At 48.1% G+C, this 22,771-nt stretch overlaps 1 protein-coding gene across 1 annotated transcript in view; it reads left to right on the forward strand.

Annotated features, from left to right (window-relative positions):
• GCN1 (GCN1 activator of EIF2AK4) overlaps positions 1-22,771 on the forward strand; it is a 95,693-nt gene that overhangs the window by 49,766 nt on the left and 23,156 nt on the right. The window contains exons 31-46 of the mRNA XM_072983399.2: positions 639-709; positions 827-992; positions 1,859-2,053; positions 4,510-4,756; positions 6,615-6,736; positions 6,980-7,094; positions 9,141-9,320; positions 10,636-10,856; positions 12,556-12,624; positions 12,711-12,849; positions 14,226-14,422; positions 15,818-15,960; positions 17,284-17,401; positions 18,204-18,419; positions 19,167-19,331; positions 21,498-21,659. Of these exons, the coding sequence (XP_072839500.2) occupies positions 639-709; positions 827-992; positions 1,859-2,053; positions 4,510-4,756; positions 6,615-6,736; positions 6,980-7,094; positions 9,141-9,320; positions 10,636-10,856; positions 12,556-12,624; positions 12,711-12,849; positions 14,226-14,422; positions 15,818-15,960; positions 17,284-17,401; positions 18,204-18,419; positions 19,167-19,331; positions 21,498-21,659 (2,526 nt within the window). The remainder of the gene's footprint in view (positions 1-638; positions 710-826; positions 993-1,858; positions 2,054-4,509; positions 4,757-6,614; positions 6,737-6,979; positions 7,095-9,140; positions 9,321-10,635; positions 10,857-12,555; positions 12,625-12,710; positions 12,850-14,225; positions 14,423-15,817; positions 15,961-17,283; positions 17,402-18,203; positions 18,420-19,166; positions 19,332-21,497; positions 21,660-22,771) is intronic.

Below are 22,771 nucleotides of genomic sequence, written 5' to 3' on the forward strand. Positions count from 1 at the left end.
TTAGATTTTTTTTTCTTTCTGGTCTTTTTTGTTTTTGAAAGTGAAAAAAGAAATTGAAAAAATACAAGGAAAAAAAAGATCCTGGAAAAGTAGTCCCCCACCCCACTGCAATTTACCTAATCCTGCAGTTTTTCAAACAGTTTTGAAGTTGCTGTCTAAAAAACATGAACTTTAACAGTCACTGGCCGAAGGGGGGAGGATGAGATGCGAGGTGTAAGCTGTGTTCCTTTCTTCCATGGATTTTGGGGGCGGGTTATCTAACAGAATAGGGATGTCGTGGCGCTGCGGGTTAAACCGCAGAAGCCTCTGTGCTGCAAGGTCAGAAGATCCACAGTCGTAAGATCGAATTCACGCGATAGAGGGAGCTCCTGTCGCTTATCCCAGCTCCTGCCAACGTAGCTATTCAAAAGCATGTTAAAAATGTGAGTAGATAAATAGGTACCACCTCGGTGGGAAGGTCACGGCATTCCATATCTAGTCGTGCTGGCCACGTGACCACGGAAACTGTCTTTGGACAAATGCTGACTCCGCGGCTTGGAGATGGGGATGAGCACCGGCCCCTAGAGTTGGACAAGACTGGACTCAAGGTCAAGGGGAACCTTTACCTATCTAACAGAATGCCTGTTTCTCTTCATCAGAGGCCGCCTCCAGTTTTGGATGCTTTGGGACGCGTGATATCAGAATCTCCACCAGACCAGTGGGAAGCCAGGTATGGCTCGTCAGAACGGCCCCTTCTCTGTCTCCTGTTGAGCTCAGCTGCTCCAGGCTTCTGTCTCGGCACAGCCGGGTTCAGCTATTATAGTTAAACCTCATGCTATCCTTGCAGGTGCGGCATCGCCCTGGCCCTGAACAAGCTCTCTCAGCATCTCGATGGTTCGCAGGTGAAGCCCCTCTTCCAGTTCTTCGTACCAGATGCCCTTAACGATCGCCATCCGGAGGTCCGGAAGTGTATGCTGGATGCGGCGCTCTCAGCACTCAATACCCACGGCAAGGTAAGCTAAAATTTGTGGGAAGGAAACAGCCTTGGATCAAGGGAGCATCAGTCCAACTAGTTGGTTGCGATCTACACTGACCGGCATGTGTGGCACTGTGGGTTAAACCGCAGAAGCCTTTTGTGCTGCAGGGTCAGAAGACCAGCCGTCGTAAGATCGAATCCACGTGTCGGAGTGAGTGCCTGTCACTCGTCCCAGCTCCCGCCAACCTAGCCGTTCGAAAGCATATAAATGCGAATAGATAAATAGGGACCACCTCGGTGGGAAGGTCATGGCATTCTGTGTCTAGTCGCGCTGGCCATGTGACCGCAGAAACTGTCCACAGACAAACGCTGGCTCTACGGCTTGGAGACGGGGATGAGCACCGCACCCTAGAGTAGTACACGACTGGACTAAATGTCAAGGGGGAAACCTTTACCTATAAATACAACCCGAAGGAAATATAGGCTGAATCAAGATTGGACAAATCACATAATAAACCTTCCAAGGTGGTGTGTGGAAAATGGTTTCCAGTCAGTGGTCCCTGTGAAATATGCCGTGGGGGGCCCCATAGAGAATGGCTGACATAGACGATAGCATGTCAGACTAGGACACCTGGGTTTCCGTTTCCAGTCCGCCACAGCAACTCCGAGGGGGATGGCAACGATGAGCAACTCTTTCACCGTCTCACGTACCTCAAAAACCCTATTAGGTTTTTTTAGCCATAGGCAAGAAGTTCTTTGGTAGCCAAAATGAGCGGTCTGTCTGTGTTTTCTAAGATATCCGGTGGTTCTGTGGCTGCATTTCTCTTTTTCTCGCCTACTCCCACGCAGTTGGCGTAGCATTGCCTTCTGTTGATCCACACGGTGCAAATGTTCGCTTTCCAGGACAGCGTCAACTCCCTGCTACCGGTCTTTGAGGAGTTCCTCAAGAACGCGCCCAACGACGCCAGCTACGACGCCGTCCGGCAGAGCGTGGTCATCCTGATGGGCTCCTTGGCCAAGCATTTGGACAAGAGCGACCCCAAAGTGAAGCCCATCGTCGCCAAACTGATAGCGGCGCTCTCCACTCCCTCCCAGCAGGTAAGTTCTCCTCGGCTCCGGTGTGGGAACCGCCCTTGGTGGGTGGGGTGCAGGTTGGATTCCTCCGTTTGGCCGCCTCGATGAGCCACTGCTTCTCCTTTTGCACCGGAAGCCGAAAGCACATCCTTGACGCAGGAGCTTTCTTGAGCTTCCTCTCTCAAGGAGAACCAGAAGGTGCTGCTCGGAGTGAGTCCTGTTTCTCAGTGGCTTCGAGTTCTCTAAATGTTTTCTTCCCAGGAGTGAGATCCGAAAGTGTTTGTGTACGTGGTGGTCTGTGAGAACACCCGAGACATCTCACGCACCCCTTTTCTTAACACTAATCGTTCTTCCAAATTTACAGCTGTAGCAACAATGCAGCACCACAGAATGAAGTTAGAAAAGGGTAATGATGGTATAATGGACTGAGTTTTACAATCAGATTTTAAAGTTTTATGATCATCATCATCATAGCGGCTCCCAGAATCCCCTCTTCATGGGAGCTGGCTATATTGATTGGTGGGGAGGGAATCTGGAAGATGTTGTTTGAAAAGAGAATGGGTGGGCTGTTTCTTTCATGTGTTCTGGGTTCGTCTTCAACAGAGCTGTTTCGCAAAAGCTGCTCTCATCCTGCCCACATTTTCCGTCCTCCCTTTCCGCCCCGACGGAAAATGAGATATGAAGGGAGAAGCACGTCTGTCCCTTTTTAAGTCCCTCCGCAGCTCTGCTGCCTTGAGTCTTCCGACCCCTTTGTGAGCCGCTGCCAAGAATAACAAGGCTGGTTGAAAGAAGCGGCTGTCATTCTGTTGCCCGGCTTGCGCAGAGGCAGTTCCAAGCCAGAGAAGGTGGCGCTGATTTCTCTGTGCGTTTGCCGCCCCCACAAACCGCTTGTCTGTCTCTGTCTCTCTCTTTGACCAAGACCTCCCACACGCCATCCCCTGCTTCTTGAAAAGTGGAATATAGTGAGTGTTGATGTTTGGAATTAAGTAGCAAGGTCGGGGGGGAAAAGAATACATGAGGGTTTTTTTTTCCCAATTAAGAAAAAATGTGTCTTATTACCAGGACTGTATCTGCAGGTAGATACAGATTAAGACCTTATAACTAGCCACATGTCTGGTAGAATTAGAAAGTGGATTGAGGGAGTGATGAAAGGAGTCACTGTGTGTAAAAGACTGATGAGGACAGACTGAGATAAGAACCTAGAAAAGCAGTTGTCACTGTTTCTCCTGTTCCACCAAATTTCACCTTGTAGGCACCGAGTTCTTATTACAGGCATGATTGGCCGTCTACTTCCAGGAAGGAGACTTTCACACCTTTCCCGATAATTTTCAAAAAATGTGATTATTCAAACTCGTTTCCAACTTTTATGTGTTCATCTCTTACTGTTTTGGGGGGGATTGGTTTTGAATGAGGACACTGGGGAAAGTATCGTAGTTTAAACCCATCTTTGTGTTTGGAATTCAGTTTGACTCCTTTGGTTATTTGTGTAATACAGCAATTCCCAGAAAATACTGATGTGTTATCAGTCAGTCAACCTGCAATTCCACGGAGTGGTGGCTTTGCCAGTACAGCGTACCATCATATCAATATAATGAGGATGAGTTTGGCTTGTTTTTTTTTAAATCAAGTCCAGAAGCTTCACCTTTAAATGGTGGTCTCTCTCTCTCTCTCTCAAAAGAGACGTAGCCAAGAGAACGTGTGGTCCTTTTGGCGTCCTTTGGCTGCCAATTCCCATCAGCTCCAAAGAATGATGAGAGTTGCCATCAAACAGTGTAGAATCATGGAGCGGGAAGGGGCCTCTAAGGCCACCGAGTCTTAACCCCGTGCTTAGTGCAGGAATCCAAATCAAAGCAGATCTGACAGATGATGGTGGTCCAATTTTCTCTTGAAGGTCTCCAGGGTTGGAGTGCTCACCACCTCCCAAGATCATAAGTCCCCTTGTCATACAGCTCTGACAGTTAAGAGGTTTTTCCTGATATTCAGCCTAAATCTGGCTTTCTGTAGCTTCAGCCCATTATTATTTGTCCTGCACTCTGGGATGATCGAGAACAGATCTTGACCCTCCTCTGTAGGACTGCCTTTCAAGTCTTATCTTCCCATAGTCTTTTTTTCTCAAGGCTAAACTTACCTCAAGTTCTTTCCGTCTTTCCCCCTAGAGCTCGGTTTCCCACCCTTGCCTGCAAGGAATGTTTAGAAGAAGAATGTTTTCTGGGGTCTCCTTGGGCCCCCATTTTGCTCCCAGAGTCCCAGAAACCCTTATTGGCCATGGAGGCAGCTTCTCCCACCTTTATTTCATAGGTTGCCTTTCCTTCCCAAATGGGAACCCATGTCAAATAATTCACTATTTCAAACTGACCAAATAAAAACAGAGGTTGCCAAATTATCTGGGCATAAAGATTAAAACTTTCTTTCTTTGCTGGACATTCAGCATGCTCTTGGTGAGTGGCACCCAGAATCACAAATGCTGGTGGTTTCCGTAGGTCCAGGAGTCTGTGGCCAGCTGCTTACCGCCTTTGGTGCCTGCGATCAAAGAGGATGCCGGGGGCATGATCCAGAAGCTGCTACAGTTGCTGCTGGAGTCTGATAAGTACGCCGAGAGGAAAGGAGCTGCTTACGGTCTGGCTGGCCTCGTGAAAGGCTTGGGCATCCTCTCCCTTAAGCAGCAGGAAATGATGTCTAAGTTGACGGACGCCATCCAAGACAAACGGAACTTTCGAAGGCGAGAAGGTGAATAGGCCACTTCTTCCCCAGCCCTCGGGTTCTTAAAGCTGTTCGCATGAGATCTGTGTGTGTCCTGGTTTCCTAGTCCAGACCAAGAACGTACCAGGGCAAGTCTTCTTAAAACTTTTCCCAGGTGAAGATGGTCCTCTCGAAGGAATCTGGCAGAGATCTTGTCCCAAGAAAGCAGAGTTGTATAGGCTCAACCTGGGTCTTCTAGGACCTGATCCTTTTCCCGACGTGATCATGATGATCCGCCACACTAACAATCCTATCTGTGTAGCCCCCTGTCTGGCACGCTTGCTCACATCTGCGGGTTGAATGAACAGTTGTGTGCCTGCACTAGCTGCTCAACAGATGACATGCGGGAAGGGGGAAAAAAACCCCACAGAATTGTCCTTCTGCTTATATATTTTCCTCAATTGGATTTTGGCCCAGGCTTCAACTCCCTGCCAGCCAACTTGTGTGGCCAGCAGTGAGGAATTCTTGGAGGTGAAGTCTAAAACAGCCTAAGTTTGAGAACTGCCAGTGAGGAACATCTTTGCTATGGGGCCACTCCAATGATTTGATGTGGCGTATTGCCTCTCACAAAGCTTGGGGTCAGATTTAAATAGTGACGCTTCCAAGAGCACTGTGTTAGGGAAAACAAACCTTGGAGCCCAAGATAACAAGTTACACAAGCGTCTCTTATCCGGTAGCTTCAAATCCTCCCCTTAACAAGCAGAGCAATGACGCAGACGTATAAGAAAATATACACAGAGAGAGTTCTGATAAGACTTATAATGTATTAGACTTGGTCAGACATACATATACAGTGGTGCCCCGCATAGCGACGTTAATCCGTTCCAGGATTAACGTCGCTATCCGGAAACATCGCTATATGGAATGTAAAACCCCATGGGAACGCATTAAACTCTGTTTAATGCGTTCCTATGGGGGGAAAACTCACCGGTAAGCGAAGAATCCCCCATCCGGCCGCCATTTTCGCTGCCTCGGTAAGCGAGGGCAGGGTGCAAAAACAGAGTGGGCGGCCATTTTATTCTTCCGGCGGCCATTTTGGAACCACTGATCAGCTGTTTTTAGAACATCGCAATGTGAAGATCGGTAAGCGAAACGCTTACCGATCATCGCAATGCGATTTTTGGCCTATCTAAACTTCGCGATGCAATTGCATTAACAATCGCAAAAAACGCGTCGCTATGCGGATTTGTCGTTAAACGGTGCGCTCGTTAAGTGAGGCACCACTGTACATGGCAATATATACATTGGCATAGATCTCTCAGAGCGACATAACATTCACATTCAAATAAAGTAATGACCACCAGACTCACAACTGAGTGGCGAAGTGCTGTTTTCGCACACTTGCCTAAATAGGGAGAGCAGCCGATCACTGCAGACAGAGCAGCTGAACACGTTTAACAAGCATTACCTAAGCTTGTCCCATCTGTATGCTATCAGTCATCCATTGGCTTGACGTTACAGGCCTGACTTTGCATTTTCACTACAATATTAAATCCAACCCCTTGTTCACTGAAATTCAACCCCTGACAAAATTTCCATAATCACCTGGTCACAAATGGCAGCTTATCAACAGATTCAGGCCTGTGCTTCCACACTAGTGAAAGTTGTGCTTAGGAAAGACTCGGGCAAATATTCTTGTATGTTGACTTAAGTCTCTGAGAATCAGTGTGGGCTCTGTATTGTTTCCCCGTGATTAATCAGGGCTCGCTCTCATTTTCAACGAATGGGTCTTCAAGGGAAGTTGATGAGCAGGGCAAAGCCGGGTCTGCCCCCTCTCCCACGGCGTAACCTTTGTTCCCGCCAGGCGGCCGTTTCCCTCTTAACCGCCCTTCTGTCTCCTCTTCAGGGGCCTTATTCGCTTTTGAGATGCTCTGCACCATGCTTGGGAAGCTTTTTGAGCCCTACGTAGTTCACGTTTTACCTCACTTGCTGCTCTGTTTCGGAGACGGGAATCAGTACGTCCGAGAGGTAAGAGGTGCTTCCGTTTTTCGGCGAGGCGAAAGCCCTGCGGGGGGAGGGGTGTTTTCCTGTCCGAGTGTAGAGCTAAATTTGTGTCGGGCATGTGGTTTTGCACGCTTTTATTTCCGCTTGCCTCTCTCAGTGTGTTCTTTGATTGAGGCGAGACGGAGCTGGAAGAGGCCGGGCTTGAGAGCCAGGCTTTCGGAGTCAGCCCGGGCAACGTTGTGAGTGTTGGTTTTTGCTTCCCTCGAGGCGGCAGACGATTGTGCCAAGGCCGTGATGAGTCACCTCAGCGCCCATGGAGTGAAGCTGGTGCTGCCCTCGTTGTTGGCGGCCCTTGAGGAGGAGTCTTGGAGAACCAAAGCTGGTACTTGGCGTGATTTTTTTTGGGGGGGGGAAGCGGTGTTGCTCTCTTGTGTGCCCATCTTTGTGAAAAAGAGGCTCTCTACATTATTTACATTATTTCTAAGGTTCAAGACGGCTGGATACTAGTTGGGCAGATTGAAAATCCACTTGACGCAAGACGATTTGCAGATGTGCAAGCATAATATTTCAATCAACCGTCTAAAAGTGGCACAACTTTGCTTCTGTACTCTTGACCGTCCGTTCCTTTTCTTCTTTTGCCCGGCAAACCATTCCACGTCGTTCTCCAGGGTTTCTAGCGCTACCTGATGAGGTTGGGAAGGAAAGGTGTAAAACCGGAGCTCCTGCTGTTGAGCCATCGTGCGCCCCCTCCCCAACCTCAGCTCCCAATCATCCACCCCCTCTACGCTCTCTTAGTCTCCTATCCAAGCACTGGCCTGAGACCATCCGGCTTAGCTTATGGAATCAGACACGCTCAGGGAGGCTGAGAGGGAATAAGAATCCGGGTCCAACCGTGATAGAAAGATAAAAGCCAGTTTACTGAAGAAAGGCATTTTGTACATCTGTCTGCAGACATTGGCTAGAATCCTGTCGGTGTAACGTTACACCACAGAACCAGATGATGCCATTATCCCAGAACCAACAGTTTTTTATTTAAAGGAATCGAACAGCTTCCGGTCCGCCTGTTTCAAGTTACAAGGTTCCCTAAGGCTCCTATTTGCCCTGGGGAAATGTTTGCATGCCTCGCGAGGTGGGGAAGAGGAGCCTTTAATAGTCAAAAATCACCGCTGGTGGTCCCAGTTCTGCTGGCCAGAATCTGGTGGGGATTTTCGACCCTGAAAGGTTTCCTCCTTCGCCTTTCAAAGCTTTCTGAGGGCTCAATAAAGCTCCAAGGAAGGCTTGGAACCGAGATCCAGAGGGACCGGAGGCTTTCCATTCATTTAAATGAAATGTTACTGACTTGTATTCCGTAAATAGGTCATCCAGCGCTACAGCATAACTTTGTGCCGGCAGAATTTTGCCCGTTCTGTTGTATTTATCATCTACACGACATTTTATGCAAATGCAAGATAGTGTAGTATTCTTCGAAATAGACGTGAACAAAAATAATATCCCCCTTTAGTGGTTGGAAAATGGAGTAGTTACAGTTCAGATATAAATGTTACTCAAGTGTTAAAACACAATCCAAATTTTAGTCCCAGCTAGAACAGATCCACTGAAGCCATTGAGACTCGGTTTATTCCCGTTGATTTTCTGCCATTGATAATTCTTAGCAGATGTAAAATGAAACCTTGGGTCCTTTTGCATCTTTTAGTGGCCAGGAATCTCACCAAGGAGGACCATGGGTTTAGGGGGCCAGAGATTTCCCCAATCCTCCTCTCATAAGAAGAACATGAGTTACAACAGGTAGTTCCATCTTGGGATACCTCTCCTACAATATCGCCCAGTTTTTTGCAATTGTAAGGCAGTACAGTGGTGCCTCGCTAGACGATGATAATCCATTCCATTGAAATAGCTGTTTAGCGAAATCATTGTCTAGCGAAAAGCATTTCCCCATTGGAATACATTGAAACCTGTTTAATGCGTTTCAATGGGGAAGAATCGTCGTTGTCTAGTGAAGATCATCCATAGGAAAGCCGCCTTGTGAACCGCCGATCAGCTGTTTAAATAGCTGTCTTGCGAAGCTTAGGTCCTGAAAACACCCGTTTTGCAAGCGCAGGGGGAGCTGTCAAAATCGTCGTCTAGCGAAAATTGGTTTGCGAAGCAGGGACCAAACATTGTCCAGCGAAATTCCCCCATAGGAATCACTGTTTTGCGAATCGGTATAGCGATTGCAAAAAGTCAATGTCTAGCGAAGAAACTGTCATGGGGGGTAACTGTCTAGCGAGGCCCCACTGTACATCTTATACACCCTTGCCTGGCAGTTTCCCGTTTGGTGGGAATAACTTCCGTTCCGACCTGTAGCAAAGGATGGCGACGTGAATGAACCCCACACTGCTTTGGGGAGGATGTCTTTTGCTCACTTTTGCCACTTCCGGCTGTTCTCCAGGGTCGGTGGAGCTCCTCGGGGCCATGGCCTACTGCGCTCCCAAGCAGCTCTCTTCCTGCCTGCCCAACATTGTGCCGAAGCTCACCGAAGTGCTGACGGACTCCCACGTGAAGGTCCAGAAGGCGGGCCAGCAGGCGCTCCGGCAAATTGGATCGGTGATCAGGAACCCTGAGATCCTGGGTAAAACTCCCCGTGGGAGAGTCGCAGGACAGCGTTTCCCCTTCAAGGGGTTGGTTGTCCTGGTGGTGGAATCTTAAGCTGAGCTGTAGAAGGCAGAGCAGGAGAGCCGGCGTGGATATGGTGTTGGCCTGGAATTTGACAGGTCAAGCTTCTAGTCCTTGACAAGCTAGGAATCTCACAGTCACTCTCTCACACCCTGACCTACCGCACAGCGTGTAGGAAGGCTAAAATTGAACGCACTAGGGGGGAAATAGGATATAAAAGTAAGATTAGTGAATGAAGACAGTGTTAAAGCATCTTATCTAATAAATTTAGGATTGCAGGGTTGGAAGGGATCCTGTGCGTCATGGCGGCCACTGCTCCATCTTCATTTGTCTCTGGGTTTGTGGTGCTGGGGGTGTGTGGTTTGGCTTTTATTTTAAATGAAATAAATAATTTTTTTAATAACGGAAGGGGAGAGCTGGGTGGCCCCCATGGGCGAAAAGGTGGGGTGCAAAAGTAACCCCAAAAATAGGCATAAAAAGCTACTTTTGGAGAGTACCATTCTTAGAATGCTTCAGCCAAGTTCTGGAGATTTTAGGCGTTAAATCATTTTTAAAAAGAAATGTAACACTTCTATTCTCTGAGGCTGGCTGAAGTCATTTTTATTCCAGTGAGGCAAAGCAGAGAAACGGAAGCTGGCGAAGTCAGTATTCAAAGTGAACTAAATTACTTTGGCCCAGGAAAAGACTGTTTGTTTGTTAGTTTCACTTTTATACAGCCCATCTGGCCGCCAAAGGCAGTTTAAAACCAAATTGTACAAAGTGTCTCTCCTTGATCCTTGGCAGGGAAAATATAATAATAAATGACTTAACCATTTCCGTACCTTTCATGGCACTGGAAATCCTGTGCCACCAGCAGCTGCCCTACTCTGCCTCAGGGTAGGACTGGCCCGGCTGGAAAGGGAACGGTGGATTAGTTACCGTATTTTTCCGTGTATAAGACGCCCTCCACTTTTCTAATCCAAAATGAAGACATCTAAGTGGGGCTTAGCAAGTGCAGGGGGAAAGGGATCAAAGTGCTGCAGGATCGCTTTGATCCCTGCTTTCCCCTCCACTTGTTTATGTTCTCTCCTCAGCTTACTTCCATGTATAAGACGACCCTCAATTTTTAGTCTAAAGTATAGTCTTATACATGGAAAAATATGGTATTTCTTTGGCCTGGGCCAACCGGAGAGTTCTGGCATTGGCATGACATCCTTTTGGATTTTTGAGGCTTACTTTGGCTCGGCCAGACCTCACGAGCCTGTTCCTTTGCCTTCTTCCTGACGTTGCAGCAATTGCGCCCGTTTTCTTGGATGCTTTGACGGACCCCTCCCGGAAAACCCAGAAGTGCTTGCAGACGTTACTGGACACCAAATTTGTCCATTTCATTGACGCGCCTTCCCTCGCCCTCATCATGCCCATTGTTCAGCGCGCCTTCCAAGATCGCTCCACGGACACGAGGAAGATGGCTGCCCAGATCATCGGGAATATGTATTCTCTGACGGATCAGAAGGTACGCTGCTGAGTCCGAGCTCTCCTGCTGCATATGGTTTGCAGTAAAGAGGCTGAGTGGACAGATGCTCTTCTTCAGGCCCATGAGGGACAGTTGACTTGAATGGCCTCCGTCTGTTTCTAGAACTGGGGATAGAAGCGCTGGGCTGTCAATACTTTATTGTTGCTCCAAATTTATTTGAACGTTTAGCCATCTGGTCTTGCTCATGCTGCAGTATCTGAAGGAAATCCATCAGTGTGAGAGATTCAGAGTGGGAACTAAAGAGAAATAGTTGGCTAGTAGAGGCGTGCATGAACCGAACCGTGGAACGGAAAGGCTGATGAACCGGACGTGTTCGTGAACCCGTTTTGGGGCCCTGTTCCACCCAAGCAGAATGAAGCGGCCAACTTTTTCCCTCTTAGCCCTTTGTCACCTCCTTCCCCGCCGCCTCCATACCTGGTCCTGCTGTGGTCACAGCCATCCTCAGACACAGCAGGCCCAGCCGCCTTTCCTGGATGCCCACCCGGCTGCTTCTGCCCATGTGCTGATAGGTGGGTGCATGCGCAGAGACAGCAGGCCGGGCTTTCCTTCCTGGAACCAGGCCTTCCGTCTGCGTTGCCTGCACCCACCGCCCAGCTGATGGTGACATGGGTGCAGCCGCGTTGGCGGTGGGGCGGCAGCAGAACCGGTGGAGAGAAGAGGAAGAGGCATAGGGGGGAAGAGGCTCCTTGCCAAGCATGAATGGGAAAAACTAACTGCACCAGTTTCTTGGGGGTTTGTGGTGATTCACAAACCACTGGTTTTCTGGTTTTGTGCTCATCTCTGTTCACTAGGAATCATATTTAGGGAATGAGGCTTACTGGATTACAAATCCAATAGTTCTTCCTTCTGGGAGTTCTTCCTAACAAACACCTAATTGTGGCTTACCTGGGAGAAAACACCTCAACTGGCAGGTTTCGAGGCCTAGCTAGGTCTTGCTCCACCTAACTTCCCTGTTTCCTGCCACAGTGCTAGCTGAACAGGAAGGAAGGCAGAGCTAGACCCTCAGGTCCTTCCACTCTAGGCCTTTCTTCCCAGGTGAGCCACATTGAAGTGTCTGTACGGTATTTGTCTGGTCAGAATCCCCAGAATGGAGAATTATGGGGAAGCATAGTCTTAAAACTCCCAAAATCCCAGCCTTAGCCATCTCTTTAATCTATCTCTGCAGGGTTATGAGGCAGGATTCTCTCCCAGAGCCTACCTGGAAATGCCAGAGATTGAATGTGGGGCTGCAGGCATTCAAAGCATGAGCAGGGGCCCCTTGGTCTGAGAAATCTTGGTACTAAGTCACATCTAGAATAGCTGCCTTGAACCAGTGGTAGTTCCTTCAAAGTTCAGGTGAACATTCAGAATGCAAGGGGGGTTTGGCACATATTCATCGACGTTCTCCCTTTGCTTTAGGGAACCTGTGGCTTTCCAGGTGATGCTAGCCTACCCCTTCCATGATTATCTTGGAGCTGAGGGGAGGGGCCGCCCAGCAACATCCGGAGTCCCACTTCCTGGCCCCACGATGCCTGTGACAGAGCTAGCTGTCTTTGGAAAGGGGCCAGATCCTCGCTGGAAGCCCATGCAGGCCTATCTGTCGTGTTGTCGTTGTACATACCCTGCAAAGTCCGGCCGCCCTGATAGCAAAGAGTTCTGACATTTTCTTCTCAGTTGCCTGTTGCCCTTTCTTTTCCAGGATCTGGCTCCTTACTTGCCCAGTGTGATCCCTGGACTGAAGACCTCCCTGCTGGACCCTGTGCCAGAGGTACGTTCCTCCTCCTTCACAGCTGGCCTTTCCCCTCCCTGTAACAGGTTCCCATTCCAGTGACTCTCTTTCTTTTTGAACCCCAGGTGCGCACGGTCTCTGCAAAAGCCCTAGGAGCCATGGTGAAGGGGATGGGCGAATCCTGCTTCGAAGACCTGCTGCCTTGGCTGATCGAGACCCTGACGTCCGAGCAGAGTTCGGTGGATCGATCCGGTGCCGCGCAAGGCAAGAACAATAGAGTTTGTGGGGCATGGGGGTGGGGGAGGTTGTTGATTTTCCTCTGGAGTGGCTCTGTTGCTAAAAGGCTGCATTGAGAGGCAAAAGCCATCCGCAGAGACCCCTGCTCCCCTTATGTGCAGTTGAACAATCACGGGCAAAAGGAAGGTCAACTTTGTTTAAACAGAGTTGCTGCAGGGATGGGAGATTTGCCTCATCCAGAGTTGGAAATACTGGTCCTGCCTTCCCTGGGAAGGGCAGCCGAGGATGGCCACCCGCTCCATTTCCCACGACTTCCATGCCTCTCTTGGGTTCAGCAAATAAATGCTAAGGAGAATAACTGAAGACCAATAAATCCTAGTACATAAGAATTCAGGCAAACAGCACAAGTACTTTAGCTCCATCCTCTGTCCATAATGCAAATCAAGTGTCCTTTACAGACCGGGTTTGGAATTTTTTCTTTTTCCTCTCCGGGAAGATGCAATGTAGTGGCTTGTTTCTTTTGTGGTCCAACGTGGGCACAGTTGGGCACCGTTCACCACTTCCTACTCTGCCTTTGCCCAGGACGGGCTGCCTTTGCTGTGTTTTCAATTCTTGAGCAGATCTTTACTCTGTTTCTCCTGTTCTCCAGTTCTTTTCATTTCAATTCTGCCCCGTTATGATTTTCAAAAGATCGTGCTTTTCATCTTACATATTCTTCTTACCTTCTTTCCTCACCGTCTCTCCTGTAGTCAAGTTAATACGTTGGAACTCTAAATGTTTCAAAATATGGCTCTGGAGTTAGAGAAGCCTCCGGGTCTCCATCTGGCTGCCACAGACTATCGGCTCACCGTTTTAGGTCTCTGTTGGGAGCGATCTGACCGTGGAAGTCTCCTTCACTGGTAGCGATGGTTGCATCAGTGTCTCTACAAGCAGGGATAGCAGACGTGTGAAAGGTTGAGGCTTTCAAGTGTATTTGTTTTGCATCTTATATTTGTTCCTAACCTTAAACTCAAGGCAGCTTTTGGCAATGCTATCAAAAAGAAAAAAGCACGGATGCAAACACAAGCAGCAGTAATGTTAAAAAAATATGATTGAACCCTTTACAATAACTGCAATAAAAGCAGTTTGAAAGTGCATTGTTGAGCATCTTCCTCCAGTCATTAGAGATCTTACTCAGCAGCATCTTTACTTCCTCCGGAGTTTTACCAGATCTGGCCCATGTGCATTTGAGTATATTTTCCACAACCATGAGGACTAGTAACCTGTTTTCTGTTTTCAAACCAAGAAGAACAAGGTGAAATCTGAGCACCCTCCTGTATTCTGCACCTCTTCCACCCTCTGTTGACATGGCAGCATTTATCCAAGTCACGATGGTGCCAGGATTCCTATTTATTCTCTTCCAGGTCTGGCAGAAGTCATGGCTGGTTTGGGAGTAGAAAAGCTGGAAAAACTTATGCCAGAAATTGTCGCCACGGCAAGCAAAGTGGAGATTGCCCCACATGTTCGGGATGGTTATATCATGATGTTCATCTACTTGCCCATTACCTTTGGGGACAAATTTACACCTTACGTCGGGCCCATCATACCTTGCATCCTGAAGGTAGGGTTTTCCTGACAGATGGCTGGTGTTTTCTAGTAGGAATAGACGTGCCTGTTCTTCCAAAGAAAAAAAGAAGGAAAAAATTTTTGTTCGTTTTTTTGTTTGGGATTCTGTCTGTGTTCAGGTTTTCTTTTCATGTCCCCCTGTAGGATCTGTAAGTATTACTGCCAGCCTGACATTACAAACAGGAACTTAAGAGTCTGCTTTAGACCACATTTACATGACGTTAATATTCCCAGTTTGATAATTTCTCCTTTGGTTAGCAATGGCCGCTTAGTTTATTTTTTGGCAAAGAAAGCAAAGCGTGCTGCTTCTGTATTGCCCCACAGCCTTTAAAGCATTCTCTGGGCGGTTTACAATTTAACTATGCAGGCTACACATTGTACTCCCTGCCCCCCCCCAACCACGCCAACAAGCTGGGTACTCAGTTTACCAACCTTGGAAGGATGGAAGGCTGAGTCAGTCTCAAGCCGGCTACTTGAGCCTGTCGGAATCAAATTCAGATCATGAGCAGGATCATGACTACAGTACAGTAGGACCCTTGTATCTGTGGGGGCCGGTTTTAAGCACCACTCTGTGGATGCCGAAAAATGCGGATAACAACAAACCCTATACATAACATGGCCTTCGGCTCCCCCCGGTGGACACTTCTAGTAATTACATTGTGAAAACACTTATTTTGGGTTTTTTTTTCTTGCAAGATTTTAAATATTTTTAGACACTGGATATGTGAAACCGTGGATACCAATCGCATGGGTGTGGGGGTCCTTCTGTCCTGCAGTTTAACCATTGTGCCACAAGGCTCAAGAAAGGTCCTTGTTTTGTGTGGCTGGTATGGGGTCGTGGGCGGAGTGTGGCCTTTGGGACCGCGAGGCTCGAGTCTGCCTCCGCTGGGAAACTTGCAGTGTAACCTCCTGCTGAGGACGCCCACAGCCTGGTCTGTTTTTCTTCTGCGTGTTTTACTTTGTCGTAGGCTTGTCTTGAGGCTAAAGGGAGTGGGGAAAGCCCTGGGATGCCATGTGGAGAAAAAATAATGGGATCTTCCATCCCCTGCTACCCGATTCCTTTAAACTTGGAGGCAAGGGTTGAACTCCTCCCAGTGAAATGGGAACTGAGGATCGGGTGTGGGAGAGAGTGGTTCCCATTCGATCAGGACTGGGTAAAGATGCTGCTGCCTGGCCACTCCCAACCTTCCTTACTGTCGGTTGGCAAGGGCTGATGGGAATGGAAGTCCCAGCCGTCCCTCCGAAGGCTGCCCTTTGCTCCCTCTCTGCTTCAGGTCAAGAGGGTTTGTGGCAGAAGTGTGATCCGGCCCAGGGGCTTCCCCGTTCACCCCCCATTCATGCCTTAAACTCAGCAAAGCCGCTGGCCAACGTTCATCTCTTGTCCTCGTAGGCGCTGGCCGATGAGAACGAGTTTGTGCGGGACACAGCCCTGCGTGCCGGACAGAGAATTATCAGCATGTACGCGGAAACGGCCATCGCGCTCCTCTTGCCGCAGCTGGAGCAGGGTCTCTTCGACGACCTCTGGCGCATCAGGTAAGGCTCCTGGCATGGCTTCGAGCCTCCTGCCAAGCTGCTCGAGGAGAGTGAGGTGGATTTCTCGGCCGTCCCAGAGCATCGGCTCTTAGCTAATGAGAGAAGAGAACTTTTGTGGCCTTTGAGTTTCTCGATGGAGGTCACCACCTCACTCCTCTGGCCCATACACACGTGCACACACCCGAGACCCATGGAGCAAAGAGGTGGACTTTTGTGGGAAGGAATGGCAAGACTGTGAGGCTTTCAGGGCATTTCTGGAAAACAAAAGTTGAACCCGAAACAGTGCGCTCCACTTTAAACTGCAAAAAGTTTGCACAAACGGACTGCAAGATGGAAAAGTGGTGCAAATCTGGTGAATTGTGCAGTAGATGTGCCTCTGCACAGATTATAGGGCAAGAAGAAAATGGCATTGAAACAAAGTGAGGAAGGATATGCAGTTGGGGCTATAAAAAGAAACTCAGAAAAATCAGAACTACTTATTTGATGCCACCTCAGCTTTCAAGGTGGAATGGGACACATTCATCGAGCGGGAGACAGTCCTTTGACTGCTCTGTGTTCAGAATTTGATTAGGCTTCCATTCCAAGAAACGCTTGACTGGCCAGAGGTGGGAGGTGGGAGCTCCCAGATCAGGTGGCCTTTGAGGTCCTGCAAGCATGGATGTCATGAGCCCAACACCCAGGACCTTTGTGGGAAGTGCAGAGGTCAGCGACTGTCCTTCTGCAGAACTGCAGATGAAACCCTGATCGGGTGGGCTAGGCCGTCAGCAGAGAGCGGGTAGATAAAGCAGAATGCGGAATAAGGAGTTACTGGTCTTACAGTGATAATATTCACAGAGCGCTTCTTGCCATTTAAAAAGTCCACTCTCTCAGTTTGACCAGTGCACTACTTGAAAGAACCTAAAAATGAATCATCTTTCCATTTGGAAACGTCTCTTTGTCCTCCCCTGACCCAGCAATGATTTATTCAGGTTTTATTGGCATTTGTGGGTTTTTTTTTTTTTTTGTATTGATGTCCCCCACGAAGGCGATGCCATGGAATCCCTTCAGATGCTCTTATTTAAAGATACACTTATTTTATGCCACATCCCGGTTTCCATGCACAACTGTGCCTGAAGGTGGGTAGATACGGATTTGCAAAAAGAGAAAGAACGATGTGATTCTTGTACCTAAGCTGGAAACGAGAGAGAGAGAGAGTTCCTTCCTTGTTCTTCGGTGTGTGGTTCCTTCTGTGTTGGGAAGACAGCTCTTAAATCCGTTCGGCCAAGAAGGAGGCACCTCCCCCTTGATCACAACCTCATGCTTTCCCCCTTTTCTTTTGAACAGGTATAGTTCTGTTCAGCTGCTTGGAGATCTCCTGTTCCATATTTCAGGAGTCACGGGGAAAATGACCACAGAGACGGCTTCTGAAGACGACAACTTTGGGACAGCCCAGTCCAACAAAGTGAGACCTCGTGTGTCGTGCCTGCTGCCTTCCCCCCCCCCACTCCCCCTTCAAGCCAGAGAGATACATTTCTCCCTTCAACCATGCTGAAGTTAGGGGTGCAGGATCCCCTTGGAGTTCAAAATCTGTGCATAACAATTGGGCCCCTCCCGAAATGTAACTACAAAGCATAAAGAGTTGATTAACACAAACACAGAGAGAACCGTTCTCTCTGTCGGGTTTTTCTTCCATGGTGTTGACCATCCTTTCTACTCCATACTGTGTGTCATGAGCCTTAAAGGTCCTTATGACCTCCTGATCTAGAGGCTGAGCTAGAAATGTTTTGTTTGGGGGCCACGTAGACCACTTTTGACACCGTCAGTGTTGAACTTGCAGGGCCGTGGGGGGCCAGGGACACTGTAAATCCTTTTGTCACTCAAACCATGCTCCTCAGCCCAGTGCTGTTCAAGAGAGGAGCGTCCCTTTCAACCTACTACTAGGACCAATCTAAACACGACCGTGCAGATCCATTATGGTGTCTCCTGGAGCCTTAATTTTATATTAAAAGCGGCATAAGGTCCCTGGATTCAACGGGGACTGTCTCCTTGATGGAACGTGTGAATCACTCTTTTGCCCAGTCGGGAAGAAACCGGATGACTCCTATCTGGCTTCATGAGACAGAAAGAGTCTTGGCTAGTTTGGCCCTTCCGGTGTAACCCTTCCTTGTGAAAATCACAATTATGACTTTCTTGGTGATGGCTCCTTTTTGCATGTCTGATTTAACCGTTTTCTCGCTCTCTCTCCCCCCTTCCGCTTTTTCCAGGCCATCATTGGGGCACTCGGAGTGGAGCGGAGGAACAGAGTGTTGGCCGGGCTGTACATGGGCCGCTCCGATACCCAGCTGGCCGTCCGCCAGGCTTCCCTGCACGTTTGGAAGATTGTGGTCTCCAACACCCCTCGCACGCTCCGTGAGATTTTGCCAACGCTCTTTAGCCACCTGCTGGGGTTCCTGGCCAGCACCTGTGCCGACAAGAGAACAGTTCAGTATTCAGGCCCGCCGGGCCTTTCTTTTTATTACTATTAATTTTCAAAATAAATTTATTAAACAAGCATCCGACCTAAACAACATAAGCCTAACACCACAATAAAATACAATTACATAATACACCAGTGCCACCCCTCAGGGCTAGCATTAATGATATTTTTAAATTTCATTCAGTCCATTTTCTCTCCAAAATTTCATTGTTTCTTCCCTCGGTGGATATCCCTTCCCTCTCCGAAATACATACTCCAAGGATACGCTCCGTATTTTCTTAAAATCATTATTTTTTTGATAGGCTTCTTCTTATTTTCATATCACAGGTGAGTTTATCTTTAATTGCCATATCCCATAGTTCTCTATACCATTCCCTTTTTTTTTTTTGCCTATTAGAAATTTATGGTGGATATTTTAGTTACAAATAAGCATTTTTATTTAGTATGGATGTAACAGGGGAGTGTAATGGCGAGAGTGTTAGACTAGGACTCAGGAGAGCTGGGTTTGAATCCCTGCACGACCGTGGAAATTCAGGGGTAGGGGTGGCAATGATAAACCCTTCCTTAAACAATTTTTATATTTTGAAATGACCGGGAGGGTTGCCATAAGTTGCAAGGGACGGGATGGCACATAGAATGGTGACATGGACGGATGTATTCGGAATGGGGTCACCGCTCACATGTCTTCCTGGATCCATTAAAAGGGACTCAGCTACTTTTGTTTATTTGTTTGTTTTATTTTGGGGAGCAGATTGCAGCGCGGACTTTGGGCGACCTTGTGCGAAAGCTGGGGGAGAAGATCCTTCCAGAAATTATCCCCATTTTGGAAGAAGGTCTGAGGTCCGAAATGAGCGACAAGAGACAAGGCGTCTGTATCGGCCTGAGCGAGATCATGAAGTCCACCAGCCGGGATGCAGTAAGTTGAGACCTTGCTCCTCCTCAAGGGCGCTGGAGAGTGGTGCTGGGGGACGCCCGTCCAACACCTTGGCCTCTGGCCTCTGGGGTCCCTCGGGGATCTGTTTTGTCTCCTGTGCTATGCAAGATCTACATGAAACCACCAGGAAAGGCTGTCCAGAGTTTTGGGGTTTGGTGTCACCAGTACGCTGATGACACCCAACTCTCTCTCCTTTCCATCAAAATCCAAGGAGGCTCTTTTACTTCTAGATCAGTGTCTGGTGCCAGTCGTGGACTGGATGAGGGCGAATACAGTGGACCCTCTACTTAAGGAATTAATCCGTATTAGAATGGTGACTGCAAGTCAAAAAGTCTGTAGGTCGAATCTCCATTAACCTACAATGCATTGAAAACCGATTAATCCCATAACCAGCGGTTTTTATTCTATTTTTGTTCCATTTTGGGTTTTTTCTGGTCTGTAAGTCGATTCTCCAGCTGTAAGTCGAATCTAAATTTTGCAGCCAGAGAAGTCTGTAACTCAAAAAGTCTGTAAGTCGAGCCGTCTGTAAGTCGAGGGTCCACTGTACAGTGGTGCCTCGCTAGACAATGATAATCCATTCCACTGAAATTGCTGTTTAGTGAAATCATTGTCTAGTGAAAAGCATTTCCCCATTGGAATGCATTGAAACCTGTTTAATGCATTCCAATGGGGAAGAATCGTCGTTGTCTAGCGAAGATCAGCCATAGGAAAGCCGCTTTGCGAACCGCTGATCAGCTGTTTAAATCGCTGTCTTGCGAAGCTTAGGTCCCGAAAACACCCGTTTTGTGAGCACGGAGGGAGCTGTCAAAATAGATGTCTGGTGAAAATTGGTTTGCGAAGCAGGGATCAAACATTGTCCAGCAAAATTCCCCCATAGGTATCACTGTTTTGCGAATCGCTATAGCGTTCGCAAAAAGTCAATGTCTAGCAAAAAAACTGTCAAGCGGGGTAACTGTCTAGCAAGGGACCACTCTAAACTGAAACTTAATCCAGACAAGACAGAGGTGCTCCTGGTCAGTCAGAAACCATATCAAGGAACAGGGTTGCAGCCTGTGCTGGATGAGGTGACATTCCCTCTGAAAACACAGGCATGCAGCTGAGGGGGGTGATCCTGGATTCCTCTCTGAGCCTTAGAGGCCCAGGTTGTGGCAATGCATTTGCACAATTAAAACGAGTGTGCCAGCCACGACTGTTTCTTGGGAGGTCTGATCTGGCCACGGTGCCATGTGTCCTAGTTCCTTCCCAGCTGGATTGCTATAACATGCTCTATGTGGGGCTGCCTTTGGAAAGGGTCAGGAAACTCCAAAGGATCCAAAATTCCACAGCCAGATTGCTAACGGGCTTGTTACAGGGAACATGTAACAGCACCTCTGTTACAACAGCTCCACTGGCTGCTGATCCGTCTCTGGGCACTATTCAGAGTGCTGGTTTTAACCTACAAAGCCCTAAGCGGCTTGAGTCCAAGCCATCTGAAAGGCCACCTCTATGAGTGTGCCCGGGCATTAAGATCATCAGGAGAGGCCTTTCTCTCAGTCCCACCACCCTCACAGGTATGTCTGATGGGGACACAGGAGAGGGCCTTCTCTGCGGCTGCTACCAGCCTCTGGAACTCCCTGCCACTGGAGGCCAGGCTGCCCCCATCTTGGCTGTCCTTCTGCAGGCAGGCAAAGATCTTTCTCTTCAGGCAGGCTTTTCCTTAACGCCTGGTGGTCTGAGAGGAGTTTTAAACGCGCTGTTGTGCTCAGTTGTTTTAAATGTGTTCTGAATTTGATCTGATTTTCATATAGTACTTGTTTAATCCTTTTTTAATGTTTGTATACTTACTGTTTTAGCTTTTAAATACTGTTCTAGTGATGTAAACTGCCTTGGGTTATTTTGGGGGAGAAAGGCGGCCCAGAAATGTTTTAAATAAATAAATATAAATAAGAGGCCCACTGGAGAAATACTGAAGATGTTTAAAGCATACGATTTTTCCCCTCCACAAAGGGATTAAACATAGTCAGAAAGAGCAGATGTTCTTGGTTCCAGGCGTTCATCTAAAGGAAGAAGATATGGATTCTGCTTGTGATTAGTTCCTGGTTCCTTGGAGGGTTGGCATCCCCTTTTTAATATAAAGCTGTTGCAGTCACCTCTGCCTCTCGTTTCCAGGTGTTGTGCTTCTCCGAGTCTCTGGTGCCAACGGTGAGGAAAGCGCTGTGTGACCCTCTGGAAGAAGTCCGGGAAGCGGCGGCGAAAACCTTTGAGCAGCTCCACTCCACCATCGGGTTCCAGGCCCTGGAAGACATCCTGCCCTTTTTGCTGAAGCAGCTGGTAAGGGGCTGTTTCACAGTGATGGATCACAAAAACCCTCCTCCCCTCAACCCTGGAGGCAGAGTACAGAGTAGCTTTGCAGGCTTCCTAGGTTGGGTAGAAGAAGACTGAGGGAGCCTTAGAGGAGTAGGAATCAAGGGGATCCCTGCAAAGTGTGCTGCTCATAGACCAACCCATAGCGCTGAGTCACGGAAGCAGAAGGCCGAGTCAGCCTTGAGCCGTCCACCTGAGCCCGTTGGGAACAAACTCAGGGCGTGATCAGAGTCCTGACTGCAGATTAACCACTGTGCCAAATTATATTCTTTATGAGCTGTCTTTCTCTCCATCGGGGGCCCAAGGTGGCTCACATGGACTAAAACTGTACAGTGATAACAGTTTTAAAATACTATATAGAAGAAGCAGTTTCTGACTCTTTCTGCCGCCCGCTCACATTGGATTCAAGCCGCAAGTTACTCAGAATGTCTCATGCAGAAGCCGTGTCTCTTCAGATGGGTTCTTACGAGAATTCGGAGGAGAGAAGGCCCACCCATGAAATTTAGGGACTACAACAATTTAAGAGATTTGTTTCCCCCCCATAACAGCTTTCATGGATTACAGTCCACTTCCTGATATGCACTGAGCATTCTTGGTGGACCCTACAAAGTGATACATACAGTAAGACCCCCATATCATCTGGGGGTTAGTTCTAAACCCCACCGTGGATACTGAAAACTGTGGATAATAGTGAACATCATCTGTCTGTCTGTCTGTCTGTCTGTCTGTCGTCCATCCATCCATCCATCCATCCATCCATCCATCCATCCATCCATCCATCCATCCATCCATCCGTAAAAGGAAGAAAATCCAGAAAAAAATATATTTTCACATGCATTACTAGATCTGGCCACTTTACTAACAAGTATTCATAGCATCTGGCCAGTTCTGATAATACATGTGAAAATACGTTTTTCTGGATTTTTTCTTTTAATACAGTTTTTTCAGACCATGGATAACTGAAACCACAGTTAGTGACCTGCAGATACAGGGGTACTGCTATGCTGAATACATGGTTGAGGGATGGGTGGGTTTAGAACTAGAACTGTTTCAAAAAAAAAAAAGACTTGATGAGATGT

This window comes from Pogona vitticeps, chromosome 14, assembly GCF_051106095.1.
Source record: "Pogona vitticeps strain Pit_001003342236 chromosome 14, PviZW2.1, whole genome shotgun sequence".
NCBI lineage: Eukaryota > Metazoa > Chordata > Lepidosauria > Squamata > Agamidae > Pogona > Pogona vitticeps.